At 38.3% G+C, this 14,538-nt stretch overlaps 1 protein-coding gene across 2 annotated transcripts; it reads right to left on the bottom strand.

Annotated features, from left to right (window-relative positions):
* Positions 1 to 2,566: 2,566 nt before the first annotated feature.
* LOC115629302 (clathrin heavy chain) lies at positions 2,567 to 13,935 on the bottom strand. 2 transcript variants are annotated; one of them, XR_003995876.1, is made up of 8 exons: positions 13,750 to 13,934; positions 12,575 to 12,810; positions 10,872 to 11,079; positions 5,724 to 10,025; positions 5,500 to 5,666; positions 4,869 to 4,955; positions 4,343 to 4,803; positions 2,567 to 3,330 (listed from the first exon to the last, which is right to left on the bottom strand). XR_003995876.1 is itself a non-coding variant. In XM_030525749.1 (8 exons), exons 2-8 carry the CDS (start codon positions 12,614 to 12,616, stop codon positions 3,309 to 3,311), a joined length of 5,046 nt encoding a protein of 1,681 aa, XP_030381609.1. In that variant the 5' UTR covers positions 12,617 to 12,810; positions 13,750 to 13,935; the 3' UTR covers positions 2,567 to 3,308. The 2 variants fall into 2 exon arrangements, 1 of the variants encoding a protein (XP_030381609.1); XM_030525749.1 differs by having other exon boundaries at positions 4,586 to 4,803; positions 13,750 to 13,935.
* Between the last annotated feature and the right edge of the window lie 603 nt (positions 13,936 to 14,538).

Consider the following 14,538-nt stretch of genomic DNA (forward strand, 5'->3'; position numbering starts at 1 on the left):
TATAAATGACATTCTTGCGGATGTGTGTGATTGCAGATTGTAGGAGTAGTAGTTGGCGCATGGGTTGCCGGCACGTGGTGGATATCGGCATAGCAGCTAATTACATATGTACATATGTTGTATGTATATTTTCTAGTCTATCCTGAACCTAAACGCGTCTCTCATAAGCCAAAGGATTGGGGGTGTATACTTTTCTCCGAAGATCACAGCCATACTTCCAATTCCAATAGATATCTCGTTTCTGATGCTAACAGTATTCTTGGTTTAGTATATGAACCAATCTCCAGCGATTAAACTAAGTATTGCCCAGTTTTGCTAAATCTTCAGCATTTGCTGTGGTTAGACTGGAGGGGTGCCCGGGGGATGGTCTCTATTTCGGCTACGATCGTCTCTACCTTTTTCGTGTTAGGGATACCCAGCGGCGATTTTGACTAGTACCGTCTTTGCAGACTTCAGAGCAGGCTAAGCAGAGCCCCCTTAAAAGTAAGGTTTTTGGGAAGACAGAAATGAGAATGTATGGTCCGATCGCTGCATTTTCGGAGAACGTGGTGTTTTATCTGCTCAGAAAACATTGTTTCAGCATTGACAAAGTTTGGGGAGTTGTCGCAGTATACAGCGGTGGCACCTTCCTGTTTGCTGGTAAATCGCCAGAGTCCTGTGGGAAATGCAAAAATGTTGGTTGCAATACACAGGAAATGGTCAAGTATATCCCGTGGGGTCTTTTGTCGTTTAATTTATACAAGCAGTAAGCCCACTACAGCCACAGCTGTTAAAGATTCTTGATTGGAAAGAAATAAATTGGCTCACTCTTTGCGCAGGAACATCGTTTATTATTTATTGAAACAGACCGAACTTCGCTCGACAAGACCGTGTTCATTGAATGTCTGTTGATCGTCTCGGCTACCTGTTATCTATTAATTATCCAGAAAAGTAGTGCCTAAGGGTGCGGGAGAGCAATGCAAATTAGTTGTGTGTTCAGATTTGATGAGCAATTTGGCTAAAGAGTTCTGATGTCGGTTTAATTTTTCTCCGTATTTTCATTCGTAACGCCTAGATGGTATGTAGAGCGACGTACATATCCTACGGGACAGCGGCATATATTTCATCTTGCAAAAATTAGAGGGCGTGCACCCATAGCGTGCTGTCCCTTAACCGAGCTTCAGAACGCGGAACAGCGCGTGCTGATATCTAACAGTGCTCTCTAAGCCGGCACGGCTGCAGCTATTAATTTGGATAAGTATACTAGCTCGGGTTTTGCGCCTGGCAGTGGACATGCAGTTGCATTTCCTCAGTGGTACCGTCAGCTCCTTTAATTCGATGAGTCTAGCCCTACAAGTTTGCCGCTGATCTCTAAGCGTAATTCCGTGTCGTGTTCCAAAGCTTCTACAATTGTTGCATGAATATTTCTGTGGTACTGACCATCAGACTGAATAACGGATCAAATATGTCTGCTATTTCAAGCTCCAAGCTCGGCATTTGGGTTAATGAGTAGTTGTAAGATAACTGTAGTTACGTGAGTCGACTACTAATGTTTTTACTACAAGTATGGTGTTTTTGCTTGTTTCGAGTCGAGGCTGACTTTGCAACTCTGTGCTGGCAGGGCTTGGAATAGTTCAAGGTTCTCGTGTTATAACATAATCTTGCTATTGTCACTAATATTTTTTAAACCTTGTACACACTTACTGCAAATGTATGTAACATTAGATTGACGAGATGTCCGTCATGTTATTCTATATGAAGGAAAGTGTAAGATCTAGAATAATTTATGTAACCCCCACGCTATTACCTAGTCCCTAATATTAGCACTTATTTGTCATCATGTGATCATCGCGAAAAGCCAATTCCAAAGAGAGTTATACCCAGAAATACAAACTCTGCCAAGCGCTGTTGTATGTTGCTGTTTTGGTTCGACCCTGTACTGCACAAAAGAGCAGATACAAACCCTACGCAAAATTATGCTATTTATGGAGTACATCAATTAATGTACGTAGTTATTTAATATTATTTTATTATTTGCATTTAATCAGTTTTAATAGTTTAACATTAAAAATTGTGTCAAAGTGGGTACAGGGTTTGAAATATTGGGCCCGCATGACTCTATTTTTAAACCTCAATTTTAAAGAGAAATATATTATTACACTTATCATTATAAAATACAAGCCTAACGACGGTTCTGCCAGGAATATTTGGGGATACAATATTTAGCTAATCGTTTCTATGCTGGTGGCATTATGATATTAATAATAATTTTGTTTGTCATAAGGCTTAATTTATTTTATAAAATGGAATGTCAAAAATGTTTTCAAAAACAAATTCAACAGTGCATTCAATTGAATAAATCGAATCTCACGGGTCAACTTTATGCCACACGAGCTAAAGAGACCCAAAAAATTTAACAGCTTTTAGTTGTTGTTTTTTATTTCATATTTAATGTATATATTTGTATGTATATAATAATAGCAGTTACATAATTGTAGAATAATTATAACGTGATAGAAAAAGAACAACAGATATAAATAGCTCTGTCAAATAAAAAAAGTATAAATCATATAAAACTTGCTATGAGTTCCACATTTAATGTAAATACGAGATAATTTGCAACTTTATTAAATATTTATAAGAACATGTTTTACGTATTTCTTCGAATTAAAAGAGAGAACAAGAATTATCCGGGAAATAAAGTTGAGCGGGCGAAAATAAGACCTCACAACACAAATACATAGACTTTTGTTGCATTACATATAAGGATATAATTACCATTGAATATCGTATATATGCGCGCATATTCATATATGCACATATACACACATATATATCTTTACAATTAATTATTAAATTGTTTAATAATTTTAACCGGCTAATTTAATGTGATCTTTTTTTAAAATTTAAATTCTAAACTTTTGAAATTTTCGAATGTGTGGTTTTTTTGATATCGATATCGTGAATGTGTAATGTTTTAATAATTATTTAATTCTGTGTGAATAATAAATTGTATTTCAACACATGTTGGCGTACTTGTACAACTGAGCTTTGCGAGCTTTTATTGAATATTGTCGCTTGCTTGTTTTTGTTTCCATTTCGTTATTTAATATATATATTAAATGTGTGCATTTATTCTTTTTGCTACCTTTATGCTTGTTTTTATTTATTTTATGTATTTAGTTTCCTAAAATTAAAATAATCAATAACAAATTGCGCCCCTTTTTACACTGCTACACAACATTGCTAATATTCCACTTTTTGTTGTTGTTATTGTTGTTTCTCTTGAAAGTTATTGGTGTTCGTCCCCTGTTGAATCCGCACGCATCTTAGTTGGTTGTAAATGTGTTGCTGTATAAAAAGAGAAAGTTCAAAGAAAGAGATTAAATTATGCCATATTTAAATTGAGAAATACGTATGTAACAGCATAAGCAGAGTGTACATTGAAATATTACAAAATTAAAGCTTCTGATATATATAGGCGAAATTAAAACGTTGCAGCTCTAACAATCTAAAATGTCAAATTTATGAAAGAAAAAATACATAATCGGTTATGGACAAAACTATCTAAATTGATCCATATCCATTTACTTTCAAATGAGTCAAAAAATACAGTGTATTGAAGTTCCCCATTAAAAATGCCCAGATAAATGGCAAGTAGTACTTTTAAGTAAATAATTGACTAACTTCCGCTCTTGCACAGATAACATCTCCGCTCGCAAGTGGTTTAGAGCTTATATCATGCTGAAATGAATATGTTTTACACGCATGTGCAGTCATTTCAATACAGTCTGCACGAAAGAGACTGTCGGCACTTATCGCCATTTCCTTCAGGCATAGTAAAGAAAGAGACAACAAAAATTAACGCTCTCTATCAACTAGAAAGTGTAGCGTATAATGCATACAAACAATTTTCTGGCTTGAGTTAAGTACATGCTAAGTAAGTTATTTCGCTATATATCAGAAGGTAGTTACTATCCTATTTACTACCCCAAAAATATGTATTTGCTTCTGCATTTAATTTAGTGGAATAGTTGCATAATTTGCCCAGATTAAAGCATTCAACCAGACTCACAGACATGCATGTATCTACTCATCTCGTCTCGCTTATAAAGGATTTTAAGATGTTGCCTGTTAAAAGAACCTACACTCCGCGTACAGGATATATATATATATATATATATATATATATATATATATATATATATATATATAAGTCATGCAAGCTGTCACCTGTCTCTTATGTAAGTCTGGCACAAGCAATGATAGAAACATACATATAATCAGATTCAGATTTTAGGGAGGGATATGAGGTGCAAACAAATACGAAATTAAAGGTTCAAAATTCAAAAAAACAACTAACCGAGTTGTGTTAACGCAATATTGATGTTTTACATAATCAGCTGAATCAACAGGTAAAACTACATATATATAGCGCATGTAGTATGTTGTTGGTGTGTATGCTATTGGTCGTTTGGCGCGCATGCAATTCGTGGGCGTTGTTGTAGTTGTGACAATGCTACTGCTGCTACATTTGATGTTCTTGTAGTGATTTTTGTGGGTAGTTAAAGTTTCAGTTGTCTTTTTGCTCTTGTTGGATGCCTACAAATATGGATAGCCCATGTTTCTCGCAGCCGATGCGGCAGCAGCAGGCGGATAATTTTGCGCATATTGTGGCGGTATTCCCATGGTCGGACCAGCTGTAATCATTAATTGTGGCTCCATGGATATTATGTTTTTATGCTCCGTGGTATCATCTTCTTTTTCGCGCTGCGCCTCAGTCAGTTCAAGTTTGTCCACTTTAATAGTGTACTCGCGCAGAACCTGAAAAAGAATAAAAATTAAATTAATAATAAAAACGTAGAGCACCATACAATACTAAACATTACCTGTATCAAATAGGGCATGGCGAAGTCCATGATTTTATGTTTCCATGCCAGTTCGAGGATGACATCAGGACGAAGCAAGTCATAACACTGGAAAATAACAACACATTAATGAATTGAATACATTTAGTAAATATCTCTTCACTTTATACGCAAAGACGCCTCTTAACCATGCCGGTTGAATTGAACTCTAAGTCGTAAGAGTAGGACCATTCTCCTCACTTCATTACCTTCTTTATAAATGTGTGTGTTGTGTGTTGTAAACCATTTTTTGCCTTCGCGTTTAAAAGCTTCATTTGGTTCGGGCTCTATTAAATGTTTAATTAAAACTAGCGAAACAAATTTAGGGATGCTTGTGTTCATATACTATATAGACAGACGGACGAATATGTCAGCACCAACGCGTATTTTCATGCTGATCATGAATATATATACATCGTGGGTTCTGTGATTTGGGGATCCTCGTCATATTGATGCAATATAGTAAGCAATTGCCAATAAAGTGTGGTCTACCATTTTTCCTTCTGGGCACTACCTAATTACACACAAAGAATTCTATATCTTACATTTTAGGGTCTTAAAACTGACTACTTTCAAATCTTGTTTTGCTAGCTAGTGTACAATTCACGCTTACCTGATAAAGACACGCCGCAAAGCAATCGTGAGCGCTGCGTTCCAGGAACCAACCCAACAATTCCTCAGCGATTTCCTGTTTGCCTGACTCGGCAGCATATTCCATTGCGTCCTTGTACAATTTGTCCTTTTTGCAAAGCTCCACGCTTTGCTTCCAGCGATTGTTTCCTACAATTGAATATCAGCTTAAGTTAGTTGAACCATAAAGCGAAAGTAGACATTTACCTTTGTACAAATACGCTGCTATGCGTCTGAATTCGGTCAGTTCGTGTTTCTCCAGTTTCTGTGCTAGTGCAATGGTATCAAAATTGTCAAAACCATCAATGGAATTCCGCAATCCCTGGTAATCCTCCTCATCGATAAGCAGACCGTTAAGTGATTCATTGATAGCTTTATTGTTAAGCGATTGTACAGAACGCAAGTAGGGCTTTACAAGCGGCAGGTAGCCCGTCTTAGAGAAGGAGCTTACGGCACGGGTGTGATCCATACGCGGCGCTAAAACTAATAACATGTCGTTCAACAGCAGCGGTTTGAAATCCAAATAGAACTCAATTGCCTTGTAGTAAAGCTCAATGTTAGCCACCTTGGTAATAATGTCTTTGAAGTGACCCTCGCGCCATGCTTCCGTAGGGTGGGCCATCATAGCCAGCACAGCATTATCGTATTCCTCATACTTGTCATATAGGAAAACCAACTCGGACCACAAATGCGCCGATTCGGCAGCCCTTAGTACCTTGGGTATGTTGACGCGCGACCAGAAAAGCTCCAAATGTTCGCGCATCTTTGACGGCTTGAATTTGGAGTACAGTATTGCCAATTCGGTAAACATGCCCATGTGTGCACGCTCCAGACCCAGCGCAGATTCAAGAAGCGCAATTAGTTCCTCGAAATATCCACGATTTTGATAGTAATTTATTAGATCCTCCAACTCATCGGCATGAACAACAATGTGTAGGCCGCACATTTGTGCCAACCTAAACTCCTCAGCATCCACGCACGCAAAGCAAACTTCCTTCCAGGTGCGCGTTGAATTGGCCTTCCGTGCTGAATCGACAGCACCTTGAAATTCCTTTAAATACACCAGGGTTATAGCTAGTCGTGCAAAGTTACTGACATTGTTGTACAGTAATTTTGCCGGTTCGTACATGCGATCACTGAAGCATCGATCGCCAATCTTTTGTATATCCGCATGATTAGGGCCCGATATGAACTCTTCTAGATCGGCCAGGCGATTGGTGCGGGCATAGGCATAGATGAGTTCGCTTTCAATATAGGATTCGCGTGCCTTTTTGCGGGCCATTTGCAAATAGCGAACCAAATCGTCCCATGAGTCCACCTTAGAGGCCACATCTACCACATCCATGTAGGCACTAGGATCATCGGCCTTGATATACGAATCAATGGCCTCCTTGACAAGGCCCTGCTGAAGTTGAGCCTTAGCCAGCTGAGACCAAACAGCAGGCTCATTGCAACGCTCGGCAAATTCATTTGCACGCTCCAAATTGTTCACCTGATCGATAAGCACTTGAATGGCTGATGTGTTCACATCGAACTTCTTGAAAATGGCAAAAGCCTCCTCATAAAGCTGATTACTAATCGCAATGTTGGCGATGTCAGGCGCATCATAATTGTCAAGCCTATTAATGTAGTCCATAACACGGGTACGGTCAGCTTTAATCGCTGTGAGGATAAGTAGATTTTGCAAATTGCGATGGTCACTAAACACTGACGAATCAAGAATGATCTTCTCCAGAAGCTCGATTAGCTCATTTGGCAGATCAGCACGCATGAACGCTTTCACCGTCACGGAAATATCATCCGGATCCTGGGTTTCAGACAATGCAGTTTGAACCACCTGATCGATTAGCTGACGTTTATACGGATTAGCCTCGGATAGGACTTCGGCCCACAGTTCAGCATCACGACGACCCACCAAATAACGCGCCTCGCTTTTAAACAGCGAGTTTTCATTGCATACGGCGATAAGCTCGCGATCGCACTGACCACGTTCATAGGCGACACATGCTAAGTGGGGATCACGCTTCTCGCAATAACGTCCAACCACGCGACTGTCATAGTTTTGGTTCTCCTTGAGGAAACGCTCGGGATTATTGTTTGAATCAATGTAGATTTTGGCCAGGGCATTGTGTGTTGCCGGTTCCACACATCCCTCGTGAACGCGAGACTCCAACCAAGGCAGCAACAACTTCAGCCTATTCCGTTTCTCCACTTCCTCCACCAATTCGTCAGTGGAAAACTGTCCCTTAACGACCAGTATTAGATTCTTGATAATGTCCTCGCTGCAATCCACGTCCAACAGACCACCAACGACAACAGGCAGACGTGATGGATTAACCTTCTGCACATAAATCTCAATATACTTTTGCAAATTGTTTCGATATAAATAAAGCACCAGATCATGGACAAAATCAAAGCGATCGCACACAATGATCAGAGGTAGCTGGTCTGTCAACTTGGCCTCCTTAAGAAAGTTCTTAACACGCTCCGGATTATAGCAGTTTGATTCGCGACAGATGCGCTCCACCTCCTTGATCTGATTGGTCTTGCAAGCAGCCTGTATATACTTGAAATGGACCTCGGGATCTTGCGAGAAATTTACAATGGAGCTAAGGAAGTAGAATAGGCCATCGTAGCTTTTGAAACTCTCAAACAAATCAATAAGCGCCTTTGTAGTGAGTTGTTCGTGGTATTTGGTGGCGATTTGAACACAAATTTGCAGATTTTGCCGCAGATTAGCCGTAAGCATAGCCTTCAAACACTCCAGAGAATCCTCCACTGATAGTGTACCAAAGAAACTGACTAACCATTCGGCATTTAACATATGCGTGTGCACCACTGCCCGCTTAATGTCATACAGATCCGTATAGTGCTCAAGGGCGCGTTGCAGCAGTCCGGCCTTCTCACAAAGCTGGGCAATGTGTGCCCGATCGTAGTGAGTGAACATCGCATTTCCTAAAATGGCATCTGCCACCTGAGGTGCTGACATAAGATTCATCTCAAGAAGACGTGTCTGCAATGCCCCTTCGGCTGGTCGATTGTGCTTGAGGGCGTCCAGCAGGAAAGCTGTGCATTGCTGCACCATAGAGTGCTCCATAAAAATGTCTACAATTTGATTGATGTCCGCCAGTGGTTCTTCCTCAGCCACTAGCATTGAGGCGAAACCAGCTCCTTGCTCTGGATTGGTACGCATTACTGAGCGCAACAAAAATATATAGTCAGGCGTGTAGTTAACCTTTTTGGCATAGAGCACAATCTTCTGGAATTGCCCCGTCTCAGCAAAGCATTGTATAACCTTGTTGGGTACATTGGCACGTAAATAAATCGACAGAGCCAATGTTAGATCCGAGGTTTTTGCAAGATCACCCAACTCTTCACTGCATTCGAGTTTTTCCTCCTTTAGCCACTTCTCACATAGCTGCTTTTTACCCTGAACCAGCACTGGGCGGCACAGCTCTAGTGATTCGTACTTATTCAGTTTGCCTTGATCGAGCAGTATGCCAAAGTATTGCAATAATGGCGGCGTTGTGGAGCCCGCTGGCGTTTGCACCTGCTGGAAACGTTGTATTGTCTGAGGAGTACGCAAAATTCCCTTAGGCGCCAGAGCTGCTACTTTAGCAGCCTCGGCATATTGACCGGCGGAGAAGAGTTTATTGAATTTGCGCACGAATAAATCTTCGGCACCTGCAAGATTATTGCGTACTGCCATGCGCAAAGCTAGATCGGGATTTTGAAGCACTGTGTTTATATAGGGAATGATCTGCTCTTCGTCGACGGTCACTGACAACACTTGACCTTTTCGATTGACGCCAATGATGCCACCGCTAGCCTCGTGCGGTGCAGTCACAAAAATCGTATCCGCCGATATGCGATTCATGTAGATGCAAGTGGCAGTTTCCATGTCGTACAGATGTATATAGCCATATTTGGTTATCAAATAGATGGTATCGTACTTAGCAGAGACCTGCATGGCGACAGGGAAATCATTTTGCGCTTCGGGCGGGAAAAATACATCGACGGCCTTCTTCGGGAATGGTTGATTTCCATTTGGTGGTGTTCCCACCTCAATTATGTGCAATTTACCGCCAGTTGCAGTGCGCACGGCAAAGCAGAATAGTGTCGTTGGCTCCTTGTTGCCTTCGATTTTAAAGGTGGCAAACGAGGCGGCATGGCCCTCAATAGCCTGCGACACTTTACGCTCCACAGAATACAATTGCATGGCGCCAGCAACGCGAGTGGAAAGTGCAGAGATCCCAACGAGCAGTAACCATTGCTGTGACGCATTGCAGCGATAATTGATAATCTGGCAGCCGCTTAATGAAGAATGTCTATCAAACATTTTCTGTGGCATGGAGTCACCTTCCATGGACCAATGATAGACGGAGGTTTCTGTCACCAAAGCAAGCGTATTAAGAGAGATCCATTTCCAGAACACTACATCTTCGTTCATCGTATGCGCCTTCATTTTCGATTTCATTTCAATGTTGAAAATTTGCAGTGTCTTTTGCGCTGGAAAATAAAGAATAAAACCATAATGAGCATAAGATTGGTGCGTTAAATATCTAGCAAAAATTCAAAAACAGGAAGTCAAAAATATCTACAATTAATAGTAATAATAATTATTAATAGTAAAAATTAATAATAATAATAGAACTTTGGACATAATTTTAGTGCCACTTTCTAGCTCTCAGTTTGCGATTACAAACGAAGTCAAACACAAACGTATTGTTTATTGTGTCATTATATAAAATAATCACATGCTTTAGTCGATCGTTTGCAAGGCACACCTATTATAGTCCTCCGATCCGGCTGGTTCTCGCACGGATAAGATGTTTCTCTGCACGTGCGAATTCGTTATGTCTAAAGCACGGCGAATATTTTTAAATAAATACCTAAATGTGTGTTTTCACATGGGGCTGTTAGATCAAACAGTAAGTAATATAAATAAGCAGCTTTTTGGCAAAAAATTTTGGTGTGTAACAATATTGTTTTTCTTTCGGCATACATTGATTAGGAATTTTGCGAGATTCAGTATTACTTTTACCACTAAATTAATTTCTTACCGCGTTAAAACGTTTAGCATACAATAGTAGATCGTTCAAGAGAGCGAATAGTATATGATCAAATGGATTGATGTATTTTAATTGTATCGTAATATTGTATTTGTTGATAATTAATTTAAAGGAGTTTGACGCTTTTTGCTATTCACTACTTAACTAACTTATCAATATGCGGCGAGGATGCCAAAATTATTTATTATACCACGTACCCAAAGTGCAAAAAGTATCCTTTGCCCCGAGGGGCAAAATTAATGTTTCTGTTTAACTTCAACTTTATCCCAATTTATTTACATACCTTTGAGCGCAATCACCTTGCTCGCTGGATTCATGATGGCCGAGTCCGCTGATATGGGACGCCTCGTGGGATTGGCCGAATCATTCATATCGATGATGACCACTTGAGCGGTATCATTGACCTTCTCACGTACGCAAATAAACTTATCCGACTCCATCGTAAGCGTACTAAAGGAGAACGAGTTTGCATTGATACCAACATTAGTGAGCTGTGAAAGAGTAAAAAAAATACATTTTTCGATTTTTAAAATAGTTTGTTATTAGAGTCAATCAATAATTTTCAAAGCTTCTGTCCAAATCATCGCCAATGATCAAAAATACAAATTTCCAAGTTCATAGGCCTTAGACGCGAAGTTATGGTACAGAACTGTTTTCATTTCTTATAAGCAGCATTTTTTTTTTATCCTCATGTTGGAATTATTTGGACTGATTTGAAAGAATAACATACATATAACACAATTCATGTACATATGTATAAAAGGCCATGAGTAAATGGTACAGTTGAGCGTGTCCAATTTCTCTACTTGTTATATCCAATCCACTTCAAAGGGTAAACATATTAGGTTTGTGGAAATTCGGAATTTATAGATTTCTCTCCTCCCTTACCCCCTCCAATTCAAATTTCATTCAAATCGATTCAATAAACTCTACGCCCACAAACTGCAGCATTTTGTTCGTTCTTCTTCTTCTAGCTGATTGTGCTATAAGCGCATAATACAGTGATATGTATGAATACAGTGAATGTACAACTGCTGCTGTCAGAATATAGAATAAATAAACCAGAAAAAAGAGTGGTGGATAAATTTGAGAATATTATTTCAAAATTTACGGGAGTTTCAATGTATTATAGTGGGATGGAAGAAAAACGAACTTCCCCATTGCTGGACATACTTATATATGTACATAGCCTGCACAGAACATTTAGTGATAAGACTTTTATTCTTGTCAAGATCTAGCGTTCATACAGACAAATGGACACGCCTAGATCGGCACGTTTGGTCATGGTAATTAAGAATGTACATACATATGTATACATATATATACTTTGTGGCGTCTGCCACGCATCCTTATGGATGTTACAAAGCTCACTGATGTCATAATACCCTTTATTTTTATACATATGTATATTTATACATATATAGGTTATCTATGCACAAATTTGCATTAAGGTCGAAATTGTCGATTTTGATTTTGTTTCGAAATCCGCCGGGTAAATACAATTTTAAATTTCTAAAACTGACTGATTCAAAGAGTTACCACCTAGTTCAGAACTTTCTTTTTATGATCCGATCGTTGAAACTAGTTCAGACATGGCCGAATTTTTGGCTTTTTGCTGATGTGGAAGAAGACAGAATGTATAACACAGATTGTATACACTAACCAAACAAGCAAAATAATATAATAAAATGTTTCGGAATCAGAGCTAGCATTGCACTCGCCACCAATTATGCATATACATACATCCATATTGGTGCAGGGTATAAAAATATATGCTGTAGACAGATAGCGTCTTTAATATATTAAGAATTACAAAATATGAATGTATGTATGTACATATGTATGCGTAGTGGCTCGTCAACAAGTGTTTTGGACAAACAAGCCAACGCTCACGTCCACCTCTAACCGATTAAAATCACAAACATTAAAAATAAACCCACAAAAGGGGAAAAGAAACAAAATGAAAGCTGGCCCTTAAAAACTCACCTGCAAATGCTCCTGAAAGCGAATGGGCAGCGGTTGCGTCATCTTGGATGGGTTTACAGTTGTAATATTTTATGTCCACACTATTTATTACTCAGAATACCGGCTGCAACGAAACGATGTTGACTTCGTTTTTGTATTTATACATACAGCTTTTTGTGCTTATTCTTTGTAGTTCGTTGTTTTTCTTATAAGATTTGTTTTATAATTTCGTTTGTATTTCTTATAATACACCACAGCTGTGAATGAAAGCAAATAGAAAGAAAAATATGTAACTAAAGATAATATTGATATCGATAATAGTCACTAAACTAGAGCTGCGAAGAACAATGTTGATTCCGCAATAAATAAACGAGCTCAAAACTAGTGTTATAACAAATTTGTAAAATATAAACAAAGTATTTAAAGAGTATTTATCGCTTTTTTCGGTATTCCATTTATCTTTTTTTAATATAGCCGTTTCCTTTGCAAGAATCTTCGTAGTATGTTAATTAACTTTTAATGGTCTCCTGTTTTCTCAGCGGTAGTCTCCGCCCCTTAATAAAACTACACCAAAATAAAATGAAAACAGTGTATGTAAGCGATTGTCTTTGTATGTAAGTCACTGTAAAGAACACAATACATAGTACTATTGAACTGTAACACTTTCACTTTCTTTATTAATGAACAGTTTTAACTATGAGAATATACATACATATGTATGTACAATTTCAGATATATTTCACTGATTCGGTGATTCATGTCCACCCATTTATTCGAGTTGGATGTGATGCGCAACACTTCCCCATCGGTTAGTGGTGTAAGAAAAAAAAACATCGATGTTTTTATTGAATGGAAACGTTACCGATAACTACTGGTGTAATGGTAGTCCACCATATGGTGTAAATAGCACAGCCACCACTGAAGTCAGCCATGTTAATTTACCTCATTCTCTCATACAGACACATACATAGATTGGTGTACAACATGAAAATTGCTGTTGAACCAATTTTTCCATCCAATCACTTCATGATGTACTGATAGTAATTACTGAAACTACTCAAACTACACACATACAGTATTACCTTACCACACACTTTAATTGGTATGTGTAAATTGAACAACTCGGAAAATTCGGAAAAAAAATTATCTTTATATTTACAAAATAAGATCAACTAAGTTTTCTCAAGTAGACTCACCGCTCGTTTAATTTGGGATGTGTGTACGATATTGAACGAGAAAAATGCTTTTACATAGCACTTTGGGTGTTGCGTACCATTTCAATCATGACGCTCTAGTATAAATACACAAACATACGCGAAACACACAAATAACACATTCTTATCCGTTTCAAAGACACTTCAGAAAGCGAAACACTACGTTTACATTAGCCGAAGCTGAAAAAAAATTATGAATGACAAGGCCAATGCAATATAGAGATGTGAGAAGAGTCACACAAACAGATGTGCTGATAACGTATGTGGCATCACTATACACATTTATAGCGATAACCGAGTATCCAAATGAATATGGGACCTGTGCACCAAATACATATCGAATAATATTTTTACCCTCTTTATAAAGAAATGAAAACTATTATTTAAATAATTGAAAAGGCTGTACATGTTATGGCAATTTCTAGTGTCATTCTGCTACAGTTGTATTAATTAGGTGGTGGTTGGGTCTACGTATTACTCAATGAAAACCAAACTAGAAATTATAAACATTGTCAGCGGTCGAAAATTAACAACAATGATAGTTACACTTATATTTATTTTAAAGAAATTTCGTTACATGATGAACGAATTCGTAACTATATATTAAAAACTATATTTATGGTAATATAAATAAACAGGCTTCTTTCGAAAAGAAATCGATTTCAGATATTTTATGAATTTCAGTTGACTGAAACTTTGATAGCAATAGTAAAAGAATCGAATTTATTTGGGAAACAATCGAGTTGCTTCTTGTTAATGTCATCACAGTAT

This window comes from Scaptodrosophila lebanonensis, unplaced genomic scaffold (genome assembly GCF_003285725.1).
Source record: "Scaptodrosophila lebanonensis strain 11010-0011.00,11010-0021.00 unplaced genomic scaffold, SlebRS2 tig00000138-arrow-arrow-pilon, whole genome shotgun sequence".
Lineage (NCBI taxonomy): Eukaryota > Metazoa > Arthropoda > Insecta > Diptera > Drosophilidae > Scaptodrosophila > Scaptodrosophila lebanonensis.